Here is a 21,282-nt window from a genome sequence, read left to right on the forward strand (position 1 = left end):
TAGGTGGTGGTTGAATTTTTACGCATTCTTCTTTAATATTTAAATAGTCTATATAGTATTGTGGAGAATTTATTATTGAATATTGTGGAGAGATAATATTGTCATAAGAAGCAAAATAGAGCTTAAAAACTTACAAATTTCAAGGTTAAAAATAGAGGTTAGCTACTTAATTTTCTCTTTTTGTACCATTATTGATGCCTGTTTATTCCATTACCAAGAATGGAGTTGATTTTATGAGTGGAAGCAGGAAAAGCCTAGGAATGTTGATGATGTGATTGAAAAATCCAAGTACAGGCAGATTATAGATCATGCTCACTGTCACCTTGTGACATTGCCTTACAGCTCAGATATTACTAACAAGGTATGCACCGTAGTATGCTCATAGATATCGAGTAGTTGGTTTAGTGTATAGTTTTCCAGTAGTTGGTTTAGTGTATAGTTTATGTCTGATATGTATTAATACCAATTTTGTTCCACAACATTGGCAACCAAACAGTGGTCTTCTTATGACAGTGATGTTTCAGGTGTCAAATATTGATGATTATTAAAAAAATTCTCTTAATAACTAAAATTAAAAATCACGTTAAAATAATGGTATAAAATAATCTTTCTATAAGTTATTTTAATTTTACGATTATACTATATTCGATTGTATTAATTATAATATTGATATACTATTTAGTAATGAATAAGGATAAATAGTAATATCAAATATATTTTAATTACCTTGTATAAAGCCGATACCTGCTTAAAAAATTTGATATTTTAATTTTGTAATTCAAAGTTTTTGAAAAATAGAATATATTACATTTAATTCATTTATTGAATAAAATATATAAAAAAATTATGACATGACTAAAATAAAAAAATATGTATGAAAGACATATCTTGGTGATTGAAACTATTTTTATTAGATGCTTGTTGTGTGTTTTTTTTGCATTAGTAATTAATAGATTGCTCCACTTTTCCACTTTTTTAGCTTTACTATACTAGTAAACTATATAATTTTATTAAAATAATCTGAATTTCCGCATGTAATTCTTTTAGAGTGATATAATCTGTAAAATCAAGATCATAAATTACTAGCTACCTAATACATTATCAAAGCTAACTCATCACACTTTTTTCTGAATTTGTATAGGTGCAGAAGTTGACATCTGTTCTGATAGTATATTGGAATCTTCTGTCTGGAAAACTCATTTAATTAATGTGAGGGGCTGTTCATCAAAAGTAGGTGTATTAAATTTGTAGCTCTTTCAACAACAACAATCTGATATACAGATTGCTTAGCATTTTAGTTTTTCTTTTCTTGTATTTTAGTTAGATTAGAACTCACAGTTTGAAATGCAGTCTCGAATCATTGCCAAAGTTTATGCCAGGAGGTAGGGTGGTAACTTGGTTAAAGAAATTTTAGATTTTTGTGATTGATTTAGTTTATTATGGTTATCCCGATGATTGTAATTTTGCTTAAATTTAGATCAAAATCTTTTTCAGGTTGATCAATTTATATTTTCTTGGTTAAAAATCTTTAAGCATGCAATACATTGCACTCGGCTTAAAAAAAAATTTTGGGATACAAGACTATACTTATCCATACTTCTGCTTTCCCACAAAAGGTAATGGAATTACTATTTTTGCAGGTTGAAGAAAGGGTTCAAAGAAAGGTCGTGATTTTCAGAAGTCTAAGACCGGTTCTGTTCAAGCATTTAAAGTCATCTTTAGAGAGTAATCTACCACTTATGTATCTCGATTGACCAAGTTTTCTAACACCATAAGGCAGGTTAGAAGTTTGTCCTCTTTTCCTTAATTTTATACTCTTAAGGCTTCCTGGTGGAAGTTGCAAATAGGAGTACATCCTTTAAAGTCTACTTCTCAAGAAAAACCTGCATTCAAATGAGAACCTACCAATATTCTGAAGATTAAATGACTTTTTTAGAACTAAACGAAAAACCAAAGATAAAAAGAATAGCATGGGTTTATTGAGAACCGTGATGAAAGTGTTTTGACTTTTGAATTAATTTAGAACTTTGTTTATTTTGATTGAGTTGGAAATTTGTATTTGTTAAATTTGAACTGTGACTAACAGTTCTTAAGTTAAATATGTATTTCAGATTTTAATGTTGCAAAGTGTCAACAATAGATATTTTTATGTTGGTCAAAATAAGAAGTATTACAATAAATACAAGAGTGTTACAGTAAACACAAAAATGTTTATAAAAAAAGTATTACAATAAGCTATAAATATGTAACCAAAAGAATGTAGTTGTTTTACATTATTGTGTTACAATAAAAAAAATGATGTTGCAAAAGAGTTTATTATAACATATTTTTTGGTGTTACTAAAAGTTTAGGGGTGTTGCAATAGAGCTATGGTTACACATGTTTGGTGTTACCATAGATACTGATATTGTAACCATAGGGGGTCTATAGTTACACTTTTAGCTATGTTACAAAAGGTTCTAAAAGTGTTACCATAGACCCCTATTGTAGCACGAGCAAATCCAACACCACCAAATTTTCAAAAAATGTAACCATAGCCTAATTTTTTGTTTTAGGTAACACTTTTTGGCCATTTTTACACTTTTTTTGTGGTGTTGCTAGAGGCCAGATATGGTGTAGTGGAAGGAAAAGGTAGAAATGATTCGAAAGAGATTAATTGCAGCTCAAGATCGACAAGCAAAGTACGCAAATCAAGAACGAAAAGATGTGCAATTCGAATCTGGAGACAAAGTCTTATTAAAGATATCTCCTTAGAAGGGTTTAACCCGATTCGGAAAGAAAGAAAAGTTGAGTCCTAGGTATATTGGACCATTTGAAGTACTGCGACGAGTTGGGAAGGTGGCATATGAATTGGCGCTACCTCCGCAAATGCAACATCTGCACAATGTATTTCATGTATCTCTTCTGAAGAAGTATAATGCTGATGCGAGCCATGTGATTGAATTGGAACCAGTGGAAATCCAACCAGATTTGTCTTATGTGGAACAACCAGTTCGAATTTTGGACCGAAAGGAGAGGACACTTAGAAATAAAGTTGTACCTCTAGTTAGAGTATTGTGGAGAAATCCACTAGTTGAAGAATCAACTTGGGAATTAGAGAGTGAAATGCAAGAAAAGTATCCCCATCTATTTGCTTAGATTAGATTCTGGGGTTAGAAATTGTGACGACTGAGAATTTTGCGACGTAATTAAGTCAATAAAGTATGCTTTATGTGATGTGATTATAATTATTTGATTAAGTGTTGATTAAATGTCTTTACTATATATTAGAATCTGGGAGCGTAAGTAAAAGCGTTCCAATTTAAAGAGTCAGCTTAGGAGATAAGCTGTGTTGTCGGGCCGTCAGGTAGAACGGGACCCGTCCTAATAGGGGTTTTAAGGTATTTAAAATGTGAAATATGTATGATTGTGTAAAATAAAATGTTTAAGTAAAGTATTGCGTCCTAGTGACGTGTTGGTCGATAATATGAAGCGTAATCGAAACGCTGAGCGTCGGGCCGTCATTTCTTTTTCTCTCATCTCTCTCTCTCTCTCACTCTCGAAGCTCTCTCTTCTCTCTCTCTTTTCCTCTCGGTATATATCTCTCTTCTTCACTTGATTTTTAGGGATTCTTCCATAGAATTTCATTTTTGTTCCATATGTGAGCTTTGATCCACTTGCATGTATAGTTTGATACTTGCATGCGGTTGTGTTCGTGTGTGTAGGTTCGGCTATGCCGAGTTGTTATTTTATAAAAACAAGATGATGTGAATTTGTGGTGATCATGTCTTGTATGTGCTTGTTGTCATAATTTTTAGAAGTAATTGGAGGTTTCATGGTTGGAAACCCCGAAATGGGGCACCATCGAGAAACCACCGCCACCGGTGATGAACTCCGGTGAACCGGTGGTGAGTTGTGATGTTAAAAACTGAACTCCAATTTCACAAAACTTGATTTTTGGTGTTGCATGCTTGGTTTGTTTGAAATTCGAAAAAAAAGGGTTTTGGTACTTCCTTTGAAATTTAAGTATATGATTGATAAATGGATTGCTTTGATTGCTTTAAAAAAAATTGGATGTATGCAAGTGATTTGATGCTTAGAAAATCGAATTTGAAGGTTGCATGTGGGGTTTTGGTTCGGCATTGTACTAATAAAAAGGGGAATTAGATTTGGTGGCTTAATCTTAGTGTAAACTAAGTCTAATTAGTAAAAAATGTGATTGCATGTTAGTTTAAAGGAAGAACTAGTAATGCATGTCATTGTTTGGTCCTTGAAGTTGTGAATCATGATTTAAGCCGAATGGAAAATGGGTTTAGAAGAGATTTACTTGATGATTAAGTGAATGCATGAATGTTGATTGGATAATTTGATTAAAGCTTGAGTTACTAGGTGATGTTTTGTTTTGTGATTCGAAAATTGTGATGAAATTGAGTTGAATGACTAAGTTAAGGTTTAAAACAAGTTGAAAATGTGATATAAAACTTTGCAAGTCAAAATTGATACTTGCATGTGTGATTTCTTGAAAAACCCGAATGGGTCTTATGCTTAAAAAAAGAATTAAGTTGATTTTTGTGAGTTTATCTGCTAATTATCTTAGTTATTAATAAGAACTTGGTTGCATGACTTTGATTGGATTATTCTTATGTTCGAACTTGATAATTAAAGAGGATGTTGAATTTTGATTCTTAAAATGAATATGATTCAATTTCTGGACTAAAAGAATGAAGCGTAATTGCGTAAAAGACCCTTGTAATACGCATATCAAAGAAGTTTATTGTGTTTGATTATATGAGATTGAATTTGAGTATACGTGGTTGTGTTTTATGTGTATGGCCGAATGGCATATAAGTAGAAAAGTGAATGATTTTGTTCCAATACCTTTCTAAGTAATTGCATGTGAAATTCTAGGAGATAGGTGACTTATTTGTGGTTGTTGTGGTTCGAATTAAAGAAAAGGAAAGAAAGTGGTTTATTATCAAAGAACTCTGAATGACAGTTATGGTCGCAAAAGATTTAGCTGTGAATAAATCATGTACTCGTAAGAGCTATACCAGTATGATTTAAGTCGATTGTCGAATATATATAAAAGTGTAAAGGTTAAGAATAAAGTATATGATGTGTGATGTGCTATGTGCTTATGTGTATAAGCTATACTCGTATATTGAGTCAAAAGTATAATCGAGCTATCGTATTGATTGATCGTTCCGGGAACTAGAGTTGAGAACTGATTAAGATTTTGGTTTTTATTGTAGATTCGGAGCGTGAGGGCATTCAGGCTAGGAAAGGAAAGGGCATACTAGGTGGCAGTAGTTCAACCTTCAGGAAAGCGAATTCAGGCAAGTAACTCTCATTACTTGTGAAAATGGTTATATAAAGGTTATTGTTCATACCATGTAGAGTATGGAACTGTTTAATTAATGATCCCCTGTTAATGACTTGAGATACCCTGTCTTTGATCTTGCAAAATTGTTATTGATAAGCTTACTGGTTCGACCCTTTTGGTAACCTGTCTTTTCTGTTCAAGTTACTTGTTAAGCCATGAACTGTTATAAACCCTATAATTACCCTTACGAACCCCTTGTAATGATACCTTATTTCTTGATCACCATATTTCCTATTATTCCATGAAACAATTATTGATCCTTCCGATTTAAGTACCTTGTTATCCTTGATTCAGAATTCTTAGAGTTGTTCCTTGCTTGTCATTGAATCGCTCCCTTCACTTTGTTTTCTTGAAATTTGACTTAAGAATGAGTTTCGACTCGAAAGAGTCTGAATGATTTCATATTTTTGGTAATGATAAAATGAATTTAGAAAACCTACTTTTTCCAACTCAAGGTTTTCTAAACGAATTCCTGATGGATTGGATTGGGACGTAAGAGGCTAGCGGGACTAGTCCAGTCATGGTAAGAGGCTAGAGGGGCTTGTCCAACTTAAGGCTGAAATTATGCCGATTGGTACCTTAAAGACCGGATGGAGGTCGGTACGGGCTAATCACCCGTATTATAATGAAATGAAAGATAAAGTGATCCAATCAAAGGTTCTATATTGATTACTTAAAATGGAACTGAAACTTGCCGCCCAATAGTTGATTCTTGAAAATGAAAAATGGTTTATATTGTTGAGAAAAGAGTTGATTGTGATAATGTGAAGCTTAAAACTCGAGAACTCTGATTTTGAATCTGTTGATCATATAATTGATTCCATATAGTGAACTGTCGTTGCTTTCCTTTTTCTGAAAAGATCTGTTCTGATCATTTAATGATTTGTGATGAATGTCGATTTTCACCCTGCTTTGAGCCTTGTTCCTTGAATGCCTCACATTTTTCCTTCATAACCCTTACTTAGCCAAAAAGATGGAAATCTGCCACCTAGAGCAAATAAAGTAGAATGCCCTGAGATTGGTTAAGTATATTGTGGATTTTATATTGTAGAACTGCTATATAGTTACTTGCTGAGTTTTATACTCATATGTTTTGTATTAATCTAACCATGGCAGTTAAGCAAGAAGATGGTCAGGCTTAGGCGCACTTCTCATAAGAGCGTACCTGATGGTCCCTATCGTGTTGAGGGCTTCCGGTTGCCAGAGCAGGTAGTGTTATTTCTGAGTGAGCAAGCGCTTAGAAGGAAAATTGTAAAGATACAATGGGTTATCTGTCGGTTCCAAGCCGGAATCGATTATGTTTATTTATTATTTTGGTGTTGTAAGTTATATTTTCTGATTGATAGATGTAATCTTGTCTCATACTTTATCCTGTTTGATCCTGTTAGTAGTTAATCGTTTATGCTTATTTAATTATTAGTTAATCTCGATAGTCCCTATCGAGATTGAGGGCGTCCCAAGTTGGTATCAGAGCTACAGGATCTAATCCCCGAGACAAGTTGGTCCTCATGACTATGATTATGTTTGATGTTATAGATTAGACATAAATTAGGAGTCAATTACTTATCATGAACAGTAAAAAAGTCAAAACAAGAACATCATTTTGGGAAAAAGGGAATACTACATATGTGCATCTAGATCCTGGTAAAACTAAAATAAAATAAATAAAACATAGTTTGAGATTAATAAATCTAACAGTAAATACAAAGGTTTTTAATCCAATTAAGGTAAATGAATAACAAAATTTCGATCCTAAAGATCATTTATATTCATTTATCAAGGTTTAGTTGTATCTGTAGTGTGAGATCAAGATATTGAAAATTTAGAGACTACTCTCTTCAAACAATCAAAGACTCTGTATTAGGTGACAACTTGATCCCTCAATCTTTTTTTTTATCATAGATAACCCGCAGCCGCTACCATTCGGGTGCGCACTGGGTAAAACCTACGGGCTCACGTAATAGCCTACAAATCACGTGAACCAAGGTAAACCGCATTTAATCGACATGCTCTGGCTCAGGAGGCATAATCATAAATTCTCCTAACATGGGATTGACCAAGAGGATCCCATCCAGAGAGGATGTGATAAAGCTCGAGTAAGACTAGCTGGTATATTGAGCGTGACATGTAAATTTTTGTTGACAAGCGCAACATGTTAATTTGACTGTTTTGATTCCCTGAATACCTAATGATCACACACAATAGTCACTATCAATTCAAGGATAGGTAATAACTTTATCAATACCTCATAAAAAATACCAGCTAATTAACTAACTGATAAACTAATATGGTGGTGTAATCCTGTGCTAACCCTTCCAAGATCAATATTCCCGGACACATGGTTAGCAAAACAAACTAATACGAAAATAAAAAAGATAATTCAGACTTAATAAATGAAGAAAAGCTGGATTGACAAAAGCAGTAGTAGAACCAGACATAGTGACAGCAACACTTCATGGAGACATGGAAATTGAGCTCGGGATACTATAATTGTATACCATGCAAGGGGAGGGCTTAGAGCTCTAGCCTAGGCTTCCTGTGTATCATAATTTCTTTCATACCCTACTTATAATTTCATCTCATATATGTATTTGTGGTTATGTGTGTTGCCACACACATATGTACCCGATAATCATAATGGCTACTGTGAGTCTGTGACAACATGTTACAGGTGTATGTAAATATGTAGTATGCAATCTAGGGTCATGAGGCTACGATTTGTCTGATTACCTTCTTGACAAATATTATCTTCCAGAAATTGGAAATTGTTTGTTTATACGTGCTACATATGTATGGTCATTTTGCAATGAAAATTATTCATTTTAGCTTACGCACATACTCACGCACTTGTGAAAACCTTATCCAAGTAAGGTACTCAAAGAGCGCCTAAAAAAGCGCTATACAGGTGTAATTAACTTGCATATAGTTGACTTAAATAGCCATCAAAATCGCTATACAAGTGCTAAATTAAACGCCTATGTAATTTAAAATTTGTAATAGAATTGCATTATAAAATTCTAATCCGGTTAATGCATGATGTGAGAAAATGAAATTTTAAATATGCATACAAATATATTTTAAATTTCATTTTCATTCTCGTCAATGAAGGAAAAAAAAGTTTATGATCGAGATGGCTTTGATTCAAATTTTTTGGTATCAACTTGATTTGATCCATGTCATTTTACCTCAGTACTGATTCTCCTTTTCTATTAACTGGCAAGTAGCTAAGGTCCAGCAGAAGAGTGTAAGTGTGTATATGGATGAATTTGTAAAAATTACATAAAAAACACCATAAAACAAATAAAAAATACTTGTATTGTACACATTATACATTGTAAAGAAAGAGAAGAAGTGCTTGAATTTTGTTGATATCTGGGCAGATGTTGGCATAGATATACAGTGATACTGGCCAGTTCATAGCACGTTTATAAATTCGAATATGCCACTCTGCAGTCATAAATATTTCCACTAACAGATAAAAAAGGTATCATATTTAACTAAATACGGTTTACCATAGCATGCTTATCATTTGCCGGATTAGCATTTCTCTCTGATATGTGGCCACCTCATTTCTTTGTTTTCGGAGAAAAATAAATTCGGCTTAAGTCATATTCTTTTTCAGATCTTTGACCTGTTTTATAAGATTATTAACATCAGAAAGATCTTTCATAACATTATTTATCTTCCTAATTACTCGAATGGAATCACCTTCAAAGATAACATTTTCATACCATAACTTATGCGCAAATTTAACAATTTCAATAGCAACAAAAACCTCCGCTACTCCTGCATCAAAATATCTTTCCACGTTTACCGTTTTACCTGCAACAAAAAAGTTTAATTCTTTATTTTTGAGGTTGCTAACATTAAATTTTGGACTTATGGTAGAAAAGATTAAACGTCCTTGCGAGCATTTATATTATTAATTACAAATTTCAGGTGTTTCTACGTTTTTTACTGGATCATTATAATAAATTAGATTTTTTCTACGTTTATTATTCATATGAAAAATGTAATCCTCGTTATGAATAAACAAAAGTATTTGATCTTATATATATCAAACAATTAACACTCAACTTTTATGTAATCAATATATTTCTCCAATTTCTAATGATAATTAATGCTTCATCTTTTAAACTTTATCCAATATATAATAGAAGAAAAGTAGAGCAAATTAAGAAGACACTAGACCACATTTAAATGTCTATCTCATTGTCATTCACACACACTCTGAAAAAATGTTTGAAATTGATTACAAAGGAGAGTATTTAGGGGATATTGAGAGAGATGTCTCAAGAGGAGGTGTCAGGACTGATAAAGAACTTTGAAACACCTCCTTTCTTCACCTTCACTCAACTACTTCATCTCTCAAACTGAAGTCTCATAATCTCCCCAGATTTACTTATATATCCTCCCCATCTCAAACAATTGTTCTTTTCCATTCCAACCCCTCCCTATCTTTTCATTTTTTGCTCTCACTCTCTGTGTACTATGTAGGTCTCACCCCACAGATAAACTTTCACTTTACCTGCCTCTGTTTCTCCCTCTTATATATTCTTCTTCCTCTAACTCTTCTTCTAATTTCAAATCTATCCTAATTTTTTTTCTTCTTTTTATGTTTTCCTTTTTCTATATGTTTGTCTCACACTTCTAAATATTAATTCTCCTCTTTTTGTTTTTGTTTGGATGTGTTAATTTTCAGGAGACCAGAAGAAGGCAACCCATTAGACCTAAACAACCTCCCCGGGGAGGACTCATCTGGTAATTAAAACAACACCTCTTTATCTCTTTGTGCAAGACTGTTCTTAAATATATTCTTATAATATTATATATATGTATATGTTTGTTTCGATTTCTGTCAAGAAATGTTTAAAGATGTTAAAGTACAAGTTATTTTCTACCTCAATTGCAAAACCCTAATAAGTAGTAAATCGAGTTTTATTCGGGATAACTAACATTTTCCGTTAAGTTACCAGCTCTTTAAAAATGTTGTTAAGTTTATAATTTTGTGTGTTGTGTAGCAGGGGCGGTAGCAGGAGGGTATAGAAAGAAGAAAAATGGCTGTGGAAAAGATGAAAGTGGGAAGATATACGAGTGTAGATTTTGCTCCCTCAGGTTCGGCAAATCTCAAGCTCTCGGGGGACACATGAACCGCCACCGACAAGGCAAGATAGCCATATCTTTAGCTTCTTTTCAATATAAGTTGACAATACCTTATAACTCTAGCTATCTAGCCTGGCCTAGCCTAGCTAATAAATATAGCTAGTTCTCGTTAATGGCCGTAAATTATATGCTAGCTAGGTTGCTTTATATATGGTAGGATTAGGTTATATTGTCATGTCAAATCTTTGTTTTCTTTTTCTTGAAATTGTAGTAGTATCTAAGAGGGCATGTTAATTTGTTTTTATGGAGTGCAGAAAGAGAGACAGAAACACTCAACAGGGCTCGTCAGCTGGTGTTTAGTAATGATAACCTAATGCCACCCACACCTCCTCCTCATCCTCATCTCGTACTAGGGTATATTTGTTCAAAATCTCTCTTTTTTCATGCTTATTTGTGTTGTCATTTTGTTAATATACTAATTAAACAAGTAGATAAATTAATTAGTTCTGTTCAAATTAAGTTTGTACTTGATAGGAATCATTCGAAATATGTAGTTTTTGAACTAGTTCACATGTGTAATATCAGTTAGTTTCTTTTTTTAATTTGATGAATTGTTAGCAGTGGACAACTACCAATCTCGCATGGAGGGTATCATCATCAGACAAGCGATCCATATCGAACTGCAGGCTATCCGGCTTCAAGATACTATTGTGGGTCTTCGTCATCAGGCAACATACCACCACCACCTCCACCGCCTCAATCATATATGTACCCTTCCCCGCCACGCCTTGTTCCCTACCCTCCACCACATTACAATATCAGTCCACCAATCAACGACTACTTCGTAGGCCATGCGGTGCACGCAACAAGCCAATTACCAAGCTACACTACTGCACCCATAGTTTCGCCAGAAAACAATTACACGTGCATCGGTGCTCCGGTAGGGGGACATGGATTTAAGCAAGGAGGCTGTGGTGGCGGTGGTGGTGAGATGTCATTACTCCAAAACAATAATAAATTTAATAGTAGTAACAATAATAGTAATGAGGTGGAAGGGGAAGGTAGAAGCTATCCAAATTCGTCCATGATCAATCAGTATCAAGATGGATTCTAATTGATATTATGTAGCATCATCAAGTGTTGTTCTAAATATATTAAGAATATTTTCTGAGTTTGATATGGGCATGACAATCAAGCTACTAGATTTCTTGGAATCATAACGTACAAAAGTGGGGTCAAGGCAATGCAAGAAATGAGTGAAGATAGTTTGGTTTTTTCTACATAGATTTTGGTTTTTGGTGACAGCTTTTTGTGTTTATACACTAACTCACACTCATCTGCCACCACCAGGGTTTGGCTTTAATTCATGCTATAGAATTAATGCACCACACCCTAGGGTTTATGACCTGATCTCATCATGCAATTTCCGTTGTCTCTTTTTATTGCAAGATAGCTACATGACTAGTGGAGTATCAATTTTTTGAACTTCTACATGCATGTTTGTATGTGTACACTGTTATCAAACTAAACTAAATGTGAAATGCAAACCAGATTAATCATGCATCCAGGTTTGGACAAACACATAATTTCAAGATTTCAACTGTATACAGATACGAACCAAAGAAACAGGTGTTGTTCTTTTGAAGTAAAAATTTAACTCCGTTCGTATCGGTTTTAGAAATGTCAGAGATCCCATATTCATTAACTAAACCATTCTCAAATGTGTGTTAACTACTTATTTATCATTGTCTTATAAACAAATTGAACCTCACTTACATTAATATGATACCCCAAATTAAAACATGTCAGGTGTAATTAGAGAATAATTTTGGGATTTATTTCGGAACCAGTGACATTGCTCTATTTAATATATTTATTTTAGTTTGTATTCTATAAAATTAATTAGTTAATAATTAATCCTTATTTATTTATGTATATTAATGTTAGGGACACGTGTACCAGTGATATGTCCTTACATTTGGACCACTTATTATGGACCCCGAATAACATTTTAGTAAAATTACTAAAAATAGTACATACTTGACAGAAGTAGCAGGTAATGGGTTAGTGCAAGATTTTACTGTAAAATTATGTCTGGCTCCTGACCTAGCTAGTTGATGCAGTATTTCCGGTTGGCAAATTACAATTTATTAATGTGTTAAATTATACTGTAATAATCTACTTTGAGTAATACCTAAAATTTCATTTTTGTGCAATCTGTATACCTGTAATTTGATTATCTAGCAATTTGCATGAGGAATTAGTCGGAGAAATTTAGCAAGATGCATACTTCTGTTAGTTTTAAGTTAACACCATTAACTTCAAAATGGTTAAACTGGTATTTTTTTTTAATTGCTTGTAGTACGGCGCTATCCACCGACTAGTAAGTAGTATGAACTACAAACCGAATATACTGACCATGATTACAAGTAAAGTTAATTTGTTAAAAATATTTATAATTTGATACTTAAGTAAAACATATTATATAATATAATAAATATTGTCAATATAAGATTAGAACCAGATTTTCTTAAGAGAACATATGATTCTCTTAATCTAAATCAAATTGGAATTTTTAAGATATGGAATTTATTCATTTATTTGTTATTTTTTTGACAAATTCATTTATTTTTTATTAAGAATGATTTTTTCTATTTTTTTGTAAAAATATTTATTAATTTGAAATCGTTAAATAAAGGAAACAAAATAAAGTTCAACTAAATGAAAGAATTATCGAATTTTGTTTGATTTTATTTCAACTCTATTTTGAGTTTTATAAATTTTGATAATTTAACAGCTCACGCGAAACTCAAAAAATTATGTTTAAATCAGTGACAGTTTAAAAATTTGTCATAATTTAATTTAGGAAGCAAACCTTTTTTAGTCTAAATTATTAAAAATGTAAAATATTCTATTCAATTTAGAATATTATCGTTGTCTAGAAAATATTCCTTTATTTTACGCCTAACGGCTATAATTTATTTGTTTTAAATTATAACGGTCCTTAATTATTACTTTTGTCGGATCATGACTATCAAAAACTTGAAAGATCCTTCTTATACTTATTGCTTATTATATATAAGGATATAACAATATATTAAAATTTAACATTGTATAATAATAATATTTTTAATAAAATGACCCAAAACTTTTAACATTTTGGTTTTTATATAATAGTATAGATAAATATTCGACTACAAATATAAAATTATTTATTTCTTATTCACACGAAATATAATATTCAATGTTATTCGACACCCAATTTAAGTAAAATTATTTTATAGACTTCAGTTATATATATATATATATATATATATTAATACTTCTTCTTTCCATTCCATTTCGTAATATTTTAGGTAATCAAGCTACTTTTAGTTAATACACTAATATTAGGAAAATATTTATATAATACTCCCTCTTTGCTTTCCAATTTCTCAATATTTTCAACCCTCCGGATATTTTTACATTTCTAAACTTTTCAAAATAATTATGGAATTAAAAATTAAAAATATCAAATATTTCTACCTTTGCGATATTCTTTTACATTTCTGAACTTTTTCAAAATAATAAAAATTTTAATAATTAAAAATATCAAATGAAGCCCAACATAATCTAATGAAAATGCCAAAATTTGAATTATACTCATATATTCATTCTATAATACCAAATTCTTTGGTTTTTTTCACGATGGCTACCATTTATTTTCTGACGATTAAATCATCATTTGCTGACATATCATTAAATTTTTATAAACATACCAACTTTAGGGAAATGATTATAAAAAATGTTTTCTTTATTTTCATTTATGAAAACTTGTAGAATACGTGTTGAAGTGCTTGGAGTTCTTCGTTTATTATCCTTCGGCGGTTTTTGTCATTTTCGGAGATACGTTGATTTGTTTAATGTTTATTGAAGTCATTTTGAAAAAAAATATCATTTTAGTAGATGTTCAAGTTCATTTCTCAATTTTCAAAGCACTTATCTTATTCCCCATGATAGTTATGTCCACGTATTTGAGAAATGTTAAATATTTTTGGAATTAGATAAGTTCTATGTGAATAATGCCATATGCTTATGTATCGATCTAATTTTTGTTTAATTATGTTATAAAAACTTTATTTTTTTAGTTAAAAATTTTACACTTTTTGTATGTTGTGCACATACACAGAAGCCGGGATCTTTCGTAAAATAACTTTTTCATTCTTAGAAGTCTGCGTATATCTTTCCATACCTAGATCTTGTGAAAGCAAATATACTGTGTATGTTTGGTTTGATTTGGTTTAATGAAAACGCTCTTTAAATATAAAACATTGGATCTTGAAATAACTGTAATGGGATGCATTTGGATATTAATTAATGTATATTACTCCCTCCGTCCCGACTATTTGTTTATATTTGGTTTGGGCACGGAGGTTAAGAAATATGTATAAAGTAGTGAAAAGAGATAGAAAAGTGAGTGAAGTAGTGGGACCCATTCATTTTTAATGTATAAAAAGGAGATAGTGGAGTAAAAGTAGTGTGAAAAGGAAAAAAAAGTGGGAAAATGGTGGGACCCATTTACTATTTTTGGTAAGTTTTGAAATGTAAAGAATTGGATGAGACATCCTAATAAGGAAAGTGTAAAGAAATTGTTGTGACATAGGGAGTAATATATAGTAATTGTGTATGTAATAGTTAATTAGCTATTTCTTGTAGTCTTTAATAAATATAATAAATACTGTTTTTTGTCTAAATTGTGGTACGTCATACGAGGAAGGAACTAGGGGAGAGAATGGTTCGGTTCGGTTCGGTTTTTGGATAAATTGGAACTGAAACCGAAGATTTTCGGTTTTAAAAATCGCAACCGCAACCGCATTACCGATTTCGGTTTTAAAAATTTTGGTTCGGTTATAATATTTCGTTTCGGTTTTAAAACCGGCAAAAAAATATAATTACAACTTTAATAAAGAAAAGTTCTAAACCAAATTCGCTGAGATTTAAAAAACTAAGATATGAGCACAATGCCATGACATTAATCTAGCCCCTGACCCAACAAATAAATTACAAAAAAACAATACAGAAGTTGGCGACGTTACCAAAGCATATTAAATTTTCATAAGGAAATGCCTAATGAATCAAATTGCACTACTAATGCCTCTAGGCTCCCATCTACTTAACCTCCGGTGGCTGTTGGCCCAAAGTTTTGAATACTTACATTAAAATTTTTTATGTTCCTATGATATATATGTAGATACATGTTTATAATGTAATATATATTTTTATTTATTAATATATTATAATAATTGGTTAGGTTTCGGTTTTTTCGGTTCGGTTTAACTCCAAAATCGAAACCGGACTTTTAGTAATGGTTCAGTTTTTCGGTTTCTCGGTTATAATTCATTTCGGTTTTAATCGATTCAATTTTAATCAGTTTTTACCGGTTTCGGTTTAGTTTCGATTTTTCTGCTCAGTTCTTCACAGAGATCAAATGTGAAGTAAGTCTCCGTATCCTATTGATGAAACACACTACTTGAAATTCAACAGACCCCTTACCTATGTCATGATGCTCATGGGCATCTTATCTCTAATTGGATTTCCTTTTCCAAATGGATTTTATTCAAAAGATGTGATAGCTCGATCCCGTCCTTAGACTCTAGTTCGAGCAATTGTGCTGATTATAGTTGGGGTTTTTTGGTATCCTCACTCAAATTGACCGTATTAACTTAGTTAAGGAAATATGCATTTTGCTAACTTTTAGTAATTTCAGCCTGCAATTTACTAGATATTAAATTTGAGATACACAAAATGCACTAAATTGAAACTATAAGTACACAACATGCTTCTAACTCAATTTACTTTTGATATTGTATTTTTTTAACGCTCCAGCTCTATTCATAATTCAATTATCTCAAAAAATCATAAACGTAATCACTAGTCTCACTCGGACAGTAGGGCATGAGAGCATATGATGTCCGTGAATTTATGAAAATCTTCGAAAGAATCGATGTTTCCGGAATAATGATCCCAACATGACTGGTAAGACAGTCGAACCCAAGATGACAAGTTAGAGGAAAATAGATTATTTTGAACAAATTGAAGAAGTAATAATAAAGATTTTTTTTTAGTTGAAAGAAACTGTTTTTTTTCAGTTCACTTGCACCTCGGAAAGCAACATCAGACCAATTAAGCTGGTTTAATTAGGAGTTGTGAGCTGTGACAACACGGCTATATAAATGTGCAAATTCGAGCAATGAAAATTGAAATTACAGCTCGAAAAGCGGAAGAAGTGCTTTATGATCTGTTTCTTTAGCTGAATTGTAGCAAGAATCAGATATACTACTACTAAATGAACAGACAAAGTCTCAAGGAGAGAGAAAAATGAAGCTAAACATAACCCTAACCCTACATAGCCCTAACAGGTACCGTAGGTTAAGCTGTACTAGAAGCCTATGTATACTAGCTATATACATACAGACAACAGAAAACTTCCCAGGTTTATCATTCATATTTCACTATTATGTGAGTCTCCACCAACTGTCCTATTCGGCTATTCATCCCTGACCCTCATCATGGATTTGTAAGAGTTATTTTTCATCTGGAGTAATTGTTTTACGAACTTTGTATATTGAAGTTGAAATAATTTTAAGTTGCAGTCTTGCAGATATACCAATTTCGTCAATAGAATTACCATTACCGTCCAGTTGGCAGGACCGAGGATAGTTGAGCTAGTTTCACACACATCTGATCCATGAATTAATATATTAGTACCATGTTATGCAACTAATTAGAACTGGAATGTGTTCAATTTACAGGGATATGTTTTGCTATTGCGCTGAATTTTAATTCAGAAAAACGAAGCGTCTGCAAGAAATTAAAGATGATTCACGGGACAAAGACATGAGAGTTGTAAATGATTTGTTAAATAAGAGTTGTTCATTTTAAATGAGTCATGAGGCTAGTTATTGAATTTTGAAGGGGTTATTGTTGGGTTGCAAACCTCTCCTTGAAGCATATGCACCCTTACGTATCAATTCATCTATTCATTAATTGAATCAATAAAGTTGATTACTATTTATATTAATTCAACTTTTTTCATAATTTTTATACGCCCATGAAACTAAATCAATTCATTGGTTATTATTCATGACATATATAATTACGTAATATTATTTATTTATACTTTATAATATATATTAAATATTATATACTTCGGATGCTAGCTTTAGTAATATAGATTAATTATAATACAATAAGAATGCTAGTTTATGGTGTATAATCCTTATGAATTCGCCTCTACAAAATATTTTTTGTTTGAATATTTTAAATATATAATACTTAAACAGACACAGAAGAATAAATATTTATTACTGTAGTAAATATGATGCTGTTACTAATTTTATCTTGCAGATGATAAGTATGTACTCCCTCCGTCCCCCTCAATTCTTTACATTGGGACGGGAGACTCGGCAGACACGTTAATATTCTTATTAAATATAGTTGCATACTTTTTTTAAATTTTTTTTTCTTCTAAATAAAATTATAATATTTAAACTTTTATATAAAAAAAAATTTAAAAATAAATTACAGAAATATATTTTATAATTGTGTTAAAATGCATGTCGAGCATGTGAAAAAAACTGTAAAAAAATGAGAGGGACGAATGTGGTAATAGACTAGTAATTGTCTTGTTTGTACAGTGAGAAAATTGAAAAGAGATGGGCCCTGTCACTCGCCGGCCGTGGAGAGCTTCGTTGATTATTAATATTCTTGTTAATGAATGAAAGGAGGTTTAAAAATTGATGACTGGGAAAAACTACTGTTACATATCATTTTTTATTTTGTCCATCAATACACCTGCTGAATTAACCTAAAACAAAGACCGGTGCATATGCTCTTAATTTTATATTAAAATAGCATCGTTCATTTTAGCCCTAGATCAAACTCACGAGTATTTAATTTTAAACACCTCAAAATGCATTTACTAGGGGTGTACGTAGTTTGGATCAGATCAATTTTGGGATAAAAAATCGAACTAAACCGCGAAGAACGACTTTAAAAAATTGTCATCCGCAACCGTAAATGCGTTTGCGGTTAATCGCGTTAATTGCGGTTGCGAATTTGCGGTTATTTCGGATCGATTTGTAGTTCAACCACTTATTTTAAAATAATTAATAATTTGCAAAAAAATAAAATTCGGACTATTAATAAATTCAAGTTTAAGTTACGTGATAAATTTAAATTCAAAAATAAAATACAAACTAATGATCCGTGTTGCGCAAGGATATTAAAAACATACAAAAATATGGAGGCGAGAACAAAAAAAAAGGATAAAAAAATTACATGTTGATTACATTTTCCATTTGTTTGGTTATATATCTTATAATGATTGTGAATTTTATGAACGAATTCTTAACATTAACCTAAGATTAGTTAATAAATATGTATATTTATTAATTTATATGATATTAACTACATTTTTTAAAATATATTTTATTATAAATATATGTTGCGATTTGCGGTTGCGGTTGGGATTTTACGATTTTCAAGAATTTAAAACTGCATCCAAACCGCGAATGAGCGGTTTTTAAAATTTAAATGCACAACCAATCCGCGTTTCGGTTTTTAAAATTTAAATGCACAACCAATCCGCGTTTCGTGATTATCCATAAAATGCGGTTCGGTTGAGAGCGATTGAACGGTTGGATGCGGTTGAGTGGTTCGCTGTACACCCCTACTTTGTACAAATAGAATTGATCAGATAAATAAATTCATTGCAATTTTTTCCTAGCACCTCAAACAAATTTCGGGATAAATACACCATAAATGTTGGGGAAGTAGGAAGGAGTAGAATAACATAACATAATTTGACCATCTTATATATTTCAAAAATCTGAATTATTCGGTTAAGTTACTGATTTATAATTTATTTGATAATTTTTAAAAAATTACATAATTTATAGAAAATCAGTCAAATATTATTTGATCAATTTTTAAGCGCTTTATCGATAGATTTTGAAAAAACCCCTGATTTCTATAATCAAGACAGTAACACATAACATGTATGTTGACCTAATTGTCAATTGGGGCAGAATTTAGTGAAAAATTAATCATAAATTAACCCAAATACTAAAATATTCCAAGCAACGGGAAAGGGGGCGTCTAGTTTGATAAGACTGAACTAGTTTTACTATTTCACTAGAAGAGAACCAAAGAAGCACTAACTGTTGTCTCTCTCTAACTATATAGCTTTCCTCGGGCCTGATCCCGAGAGAAACAGCAGGGTTGACAAAGATCTTTCCTCAGGGAAAGATATGAAATAATATCCCCTCAATATTTGTTCTGCAACAGCACTGCATATTAGTGGAGCAGTGTAACATATACTAGTATGTAGTATTAGTAAAAGAAAGATCCTGTGTCAAGTGAGATAAAAAATTAATAAGCGTGCAATACTATTAACTTTTAAAAGCTGTGGAAGTAGACGGCTAAATTGTATAGTTGTGTAGATATAGAGAATCAGCCCTACTTATTCGTTTAGTCAAATGCTGTTTTTATGATTTATAGAAATGTTTAAAGCCTGCTATTTTTCTTACAATTCGACTAGCTTCTTTGCATTTTTATATAAATTATTATAGTAACAGCTAGGGGATGCTGAAAAAGTGAGTATATTATTGACTTTCTAGAGCTGCGTGATAATGTATAGCTAAGTAGGCAGTAGCTAACATTTGTTACATGCATGCTCAGATGCTCTCAAAGTCTATTCTAGTTCTTCACACCTTTGTTTAACTGTTGTTCTCTCACAATTAAGACAGGGTTTTCTGATGGATTTGATGTTTTCTTTTACAAATTCAGATGACGGCATCAAAACAAAAAGAGTCTGTGGCAATAAACCAAAAGAGCTTAAATGAATGAACTAGTCGAATAAGGTCTCTTTGCTAAAATCTACACCCAAAAAATCTTCTTAATGAAAATCTTGTTCACTTGGTACGAACTTATCAGCGTGAAATTTAAAGTGAAAAAAAAAACACTTCACGGTTGTAAACAAAGTTATAAAATGACTGGTGCAATGCAAATTGTAATTGTATAATTTGTGTGTTCATCATCCCATTAATTGATCAATCCAATGTAGTCTAAGTTTAGCTAGTTGAGAAACCTGTCAAACACAAAAAGACACACACAGAAGCATGCGTGGCAGCACAGTTGAATAAATATTAGATACGGCACTCCACTATTTTTCACAGTTTGAAACTGTTGAATCAGAAAAGGAGAGGAGGGGGGGCTCAGGGGAGTTCTGAGGACTAAAAAGAATTATAATAACTTAAATTCCAAGAACAACAGTGTTTTTACACTGGAAAGCATTAAATTAAAGTGGATCAAACTAGTACTCTTCAGTTACATACAGTGTTTCATTTCAAGGGCTGGTCAGGGTCTGATCTACTGGGAAGATCATCAAGACCTACAACCAACAGAAAAATACATACTACAAACTATCAAAGCATGTAGTAGTCTGCACGAGTCCAAGAGGGTAACTGTTACTGTGATTAGCAGAGATCAATATATCAAAAACCAAGTTGTAAAATTATATTTAAGTACAACTAGGAGTAGCGCCTAAAGATAAATAAAATATTTACGAGACTGTCATTTGTATTTCCTATGAGGCTATCACACGCTGTATTTCTTTAGGAAAGGAGCACGTATACACAGTGTGTATTTTACACAGTGTATATGTGAAGTGAATACAAGGAAAAAAAACATTTTTGTCTAAAAAGAAGTCATTTTGTTTTTGCAAAATTTGTGTGATACGATATGGTGCTAACAACCGGTTGCCCGCGATCATCTAA

The 21,282-nt window shown here is 31.9% G+C and overlaps 1 protein-coding gene across 3 annotated transcripts; it reads left to right on the top strand.

Moving 5' to 3' along the window:
* The first annotated feature begins 9,612 nt into the window (after positions 1-9,612).
* On the top strand, positions 9,613-11,916 carry LOC141723235 (zinc finger protein JAGGED-like). Of its 3 annotated transcripts, none has more exons than XM_074525082.1 (5): positions 9,613-9,855; positions 10,065-10,123; positions 10,384-10,527; positions 10,780-10,879; positions 11,084-11,916. In XM_074525082.1, coding segments are annotated over exons 1-5 (801 nt in total). In that variant the 5' UTR covers positions 9,613-9,853; the 3' UTR covers positions 11,580-11,916. The 3 variants fall into 3 exon arrangements, with proteins under 3 accessions (XP_074381183.1, XP_074381185.1, XP_074381184.1); XM_074525084.1 differs by having other exon boundaries at positions 9,615-9,855; positions 10,387-10,527; XM_074525083.1 differs by having other exon boundaries at positions 9,620-9,855; positions 11,087-11,916.
* The last annotated feature ends 9,366 nt before the right edge of the window (positions 11,917-21,282 follow it).

Source organism: Apium graveolens, chromosome 1 (assembly GCF_009905375.1).
Source record: "Apium graveolens cultivar Ventura chromosome 1, ASM990537v1, whole genome shotgun sequence".
Taxonomy (NCBI): Eukaryota; Viridiplantae; Streptophyta; class Magnoliopsida; order Apiales; family Apiaceae; genus Apium; species Apium graveolens.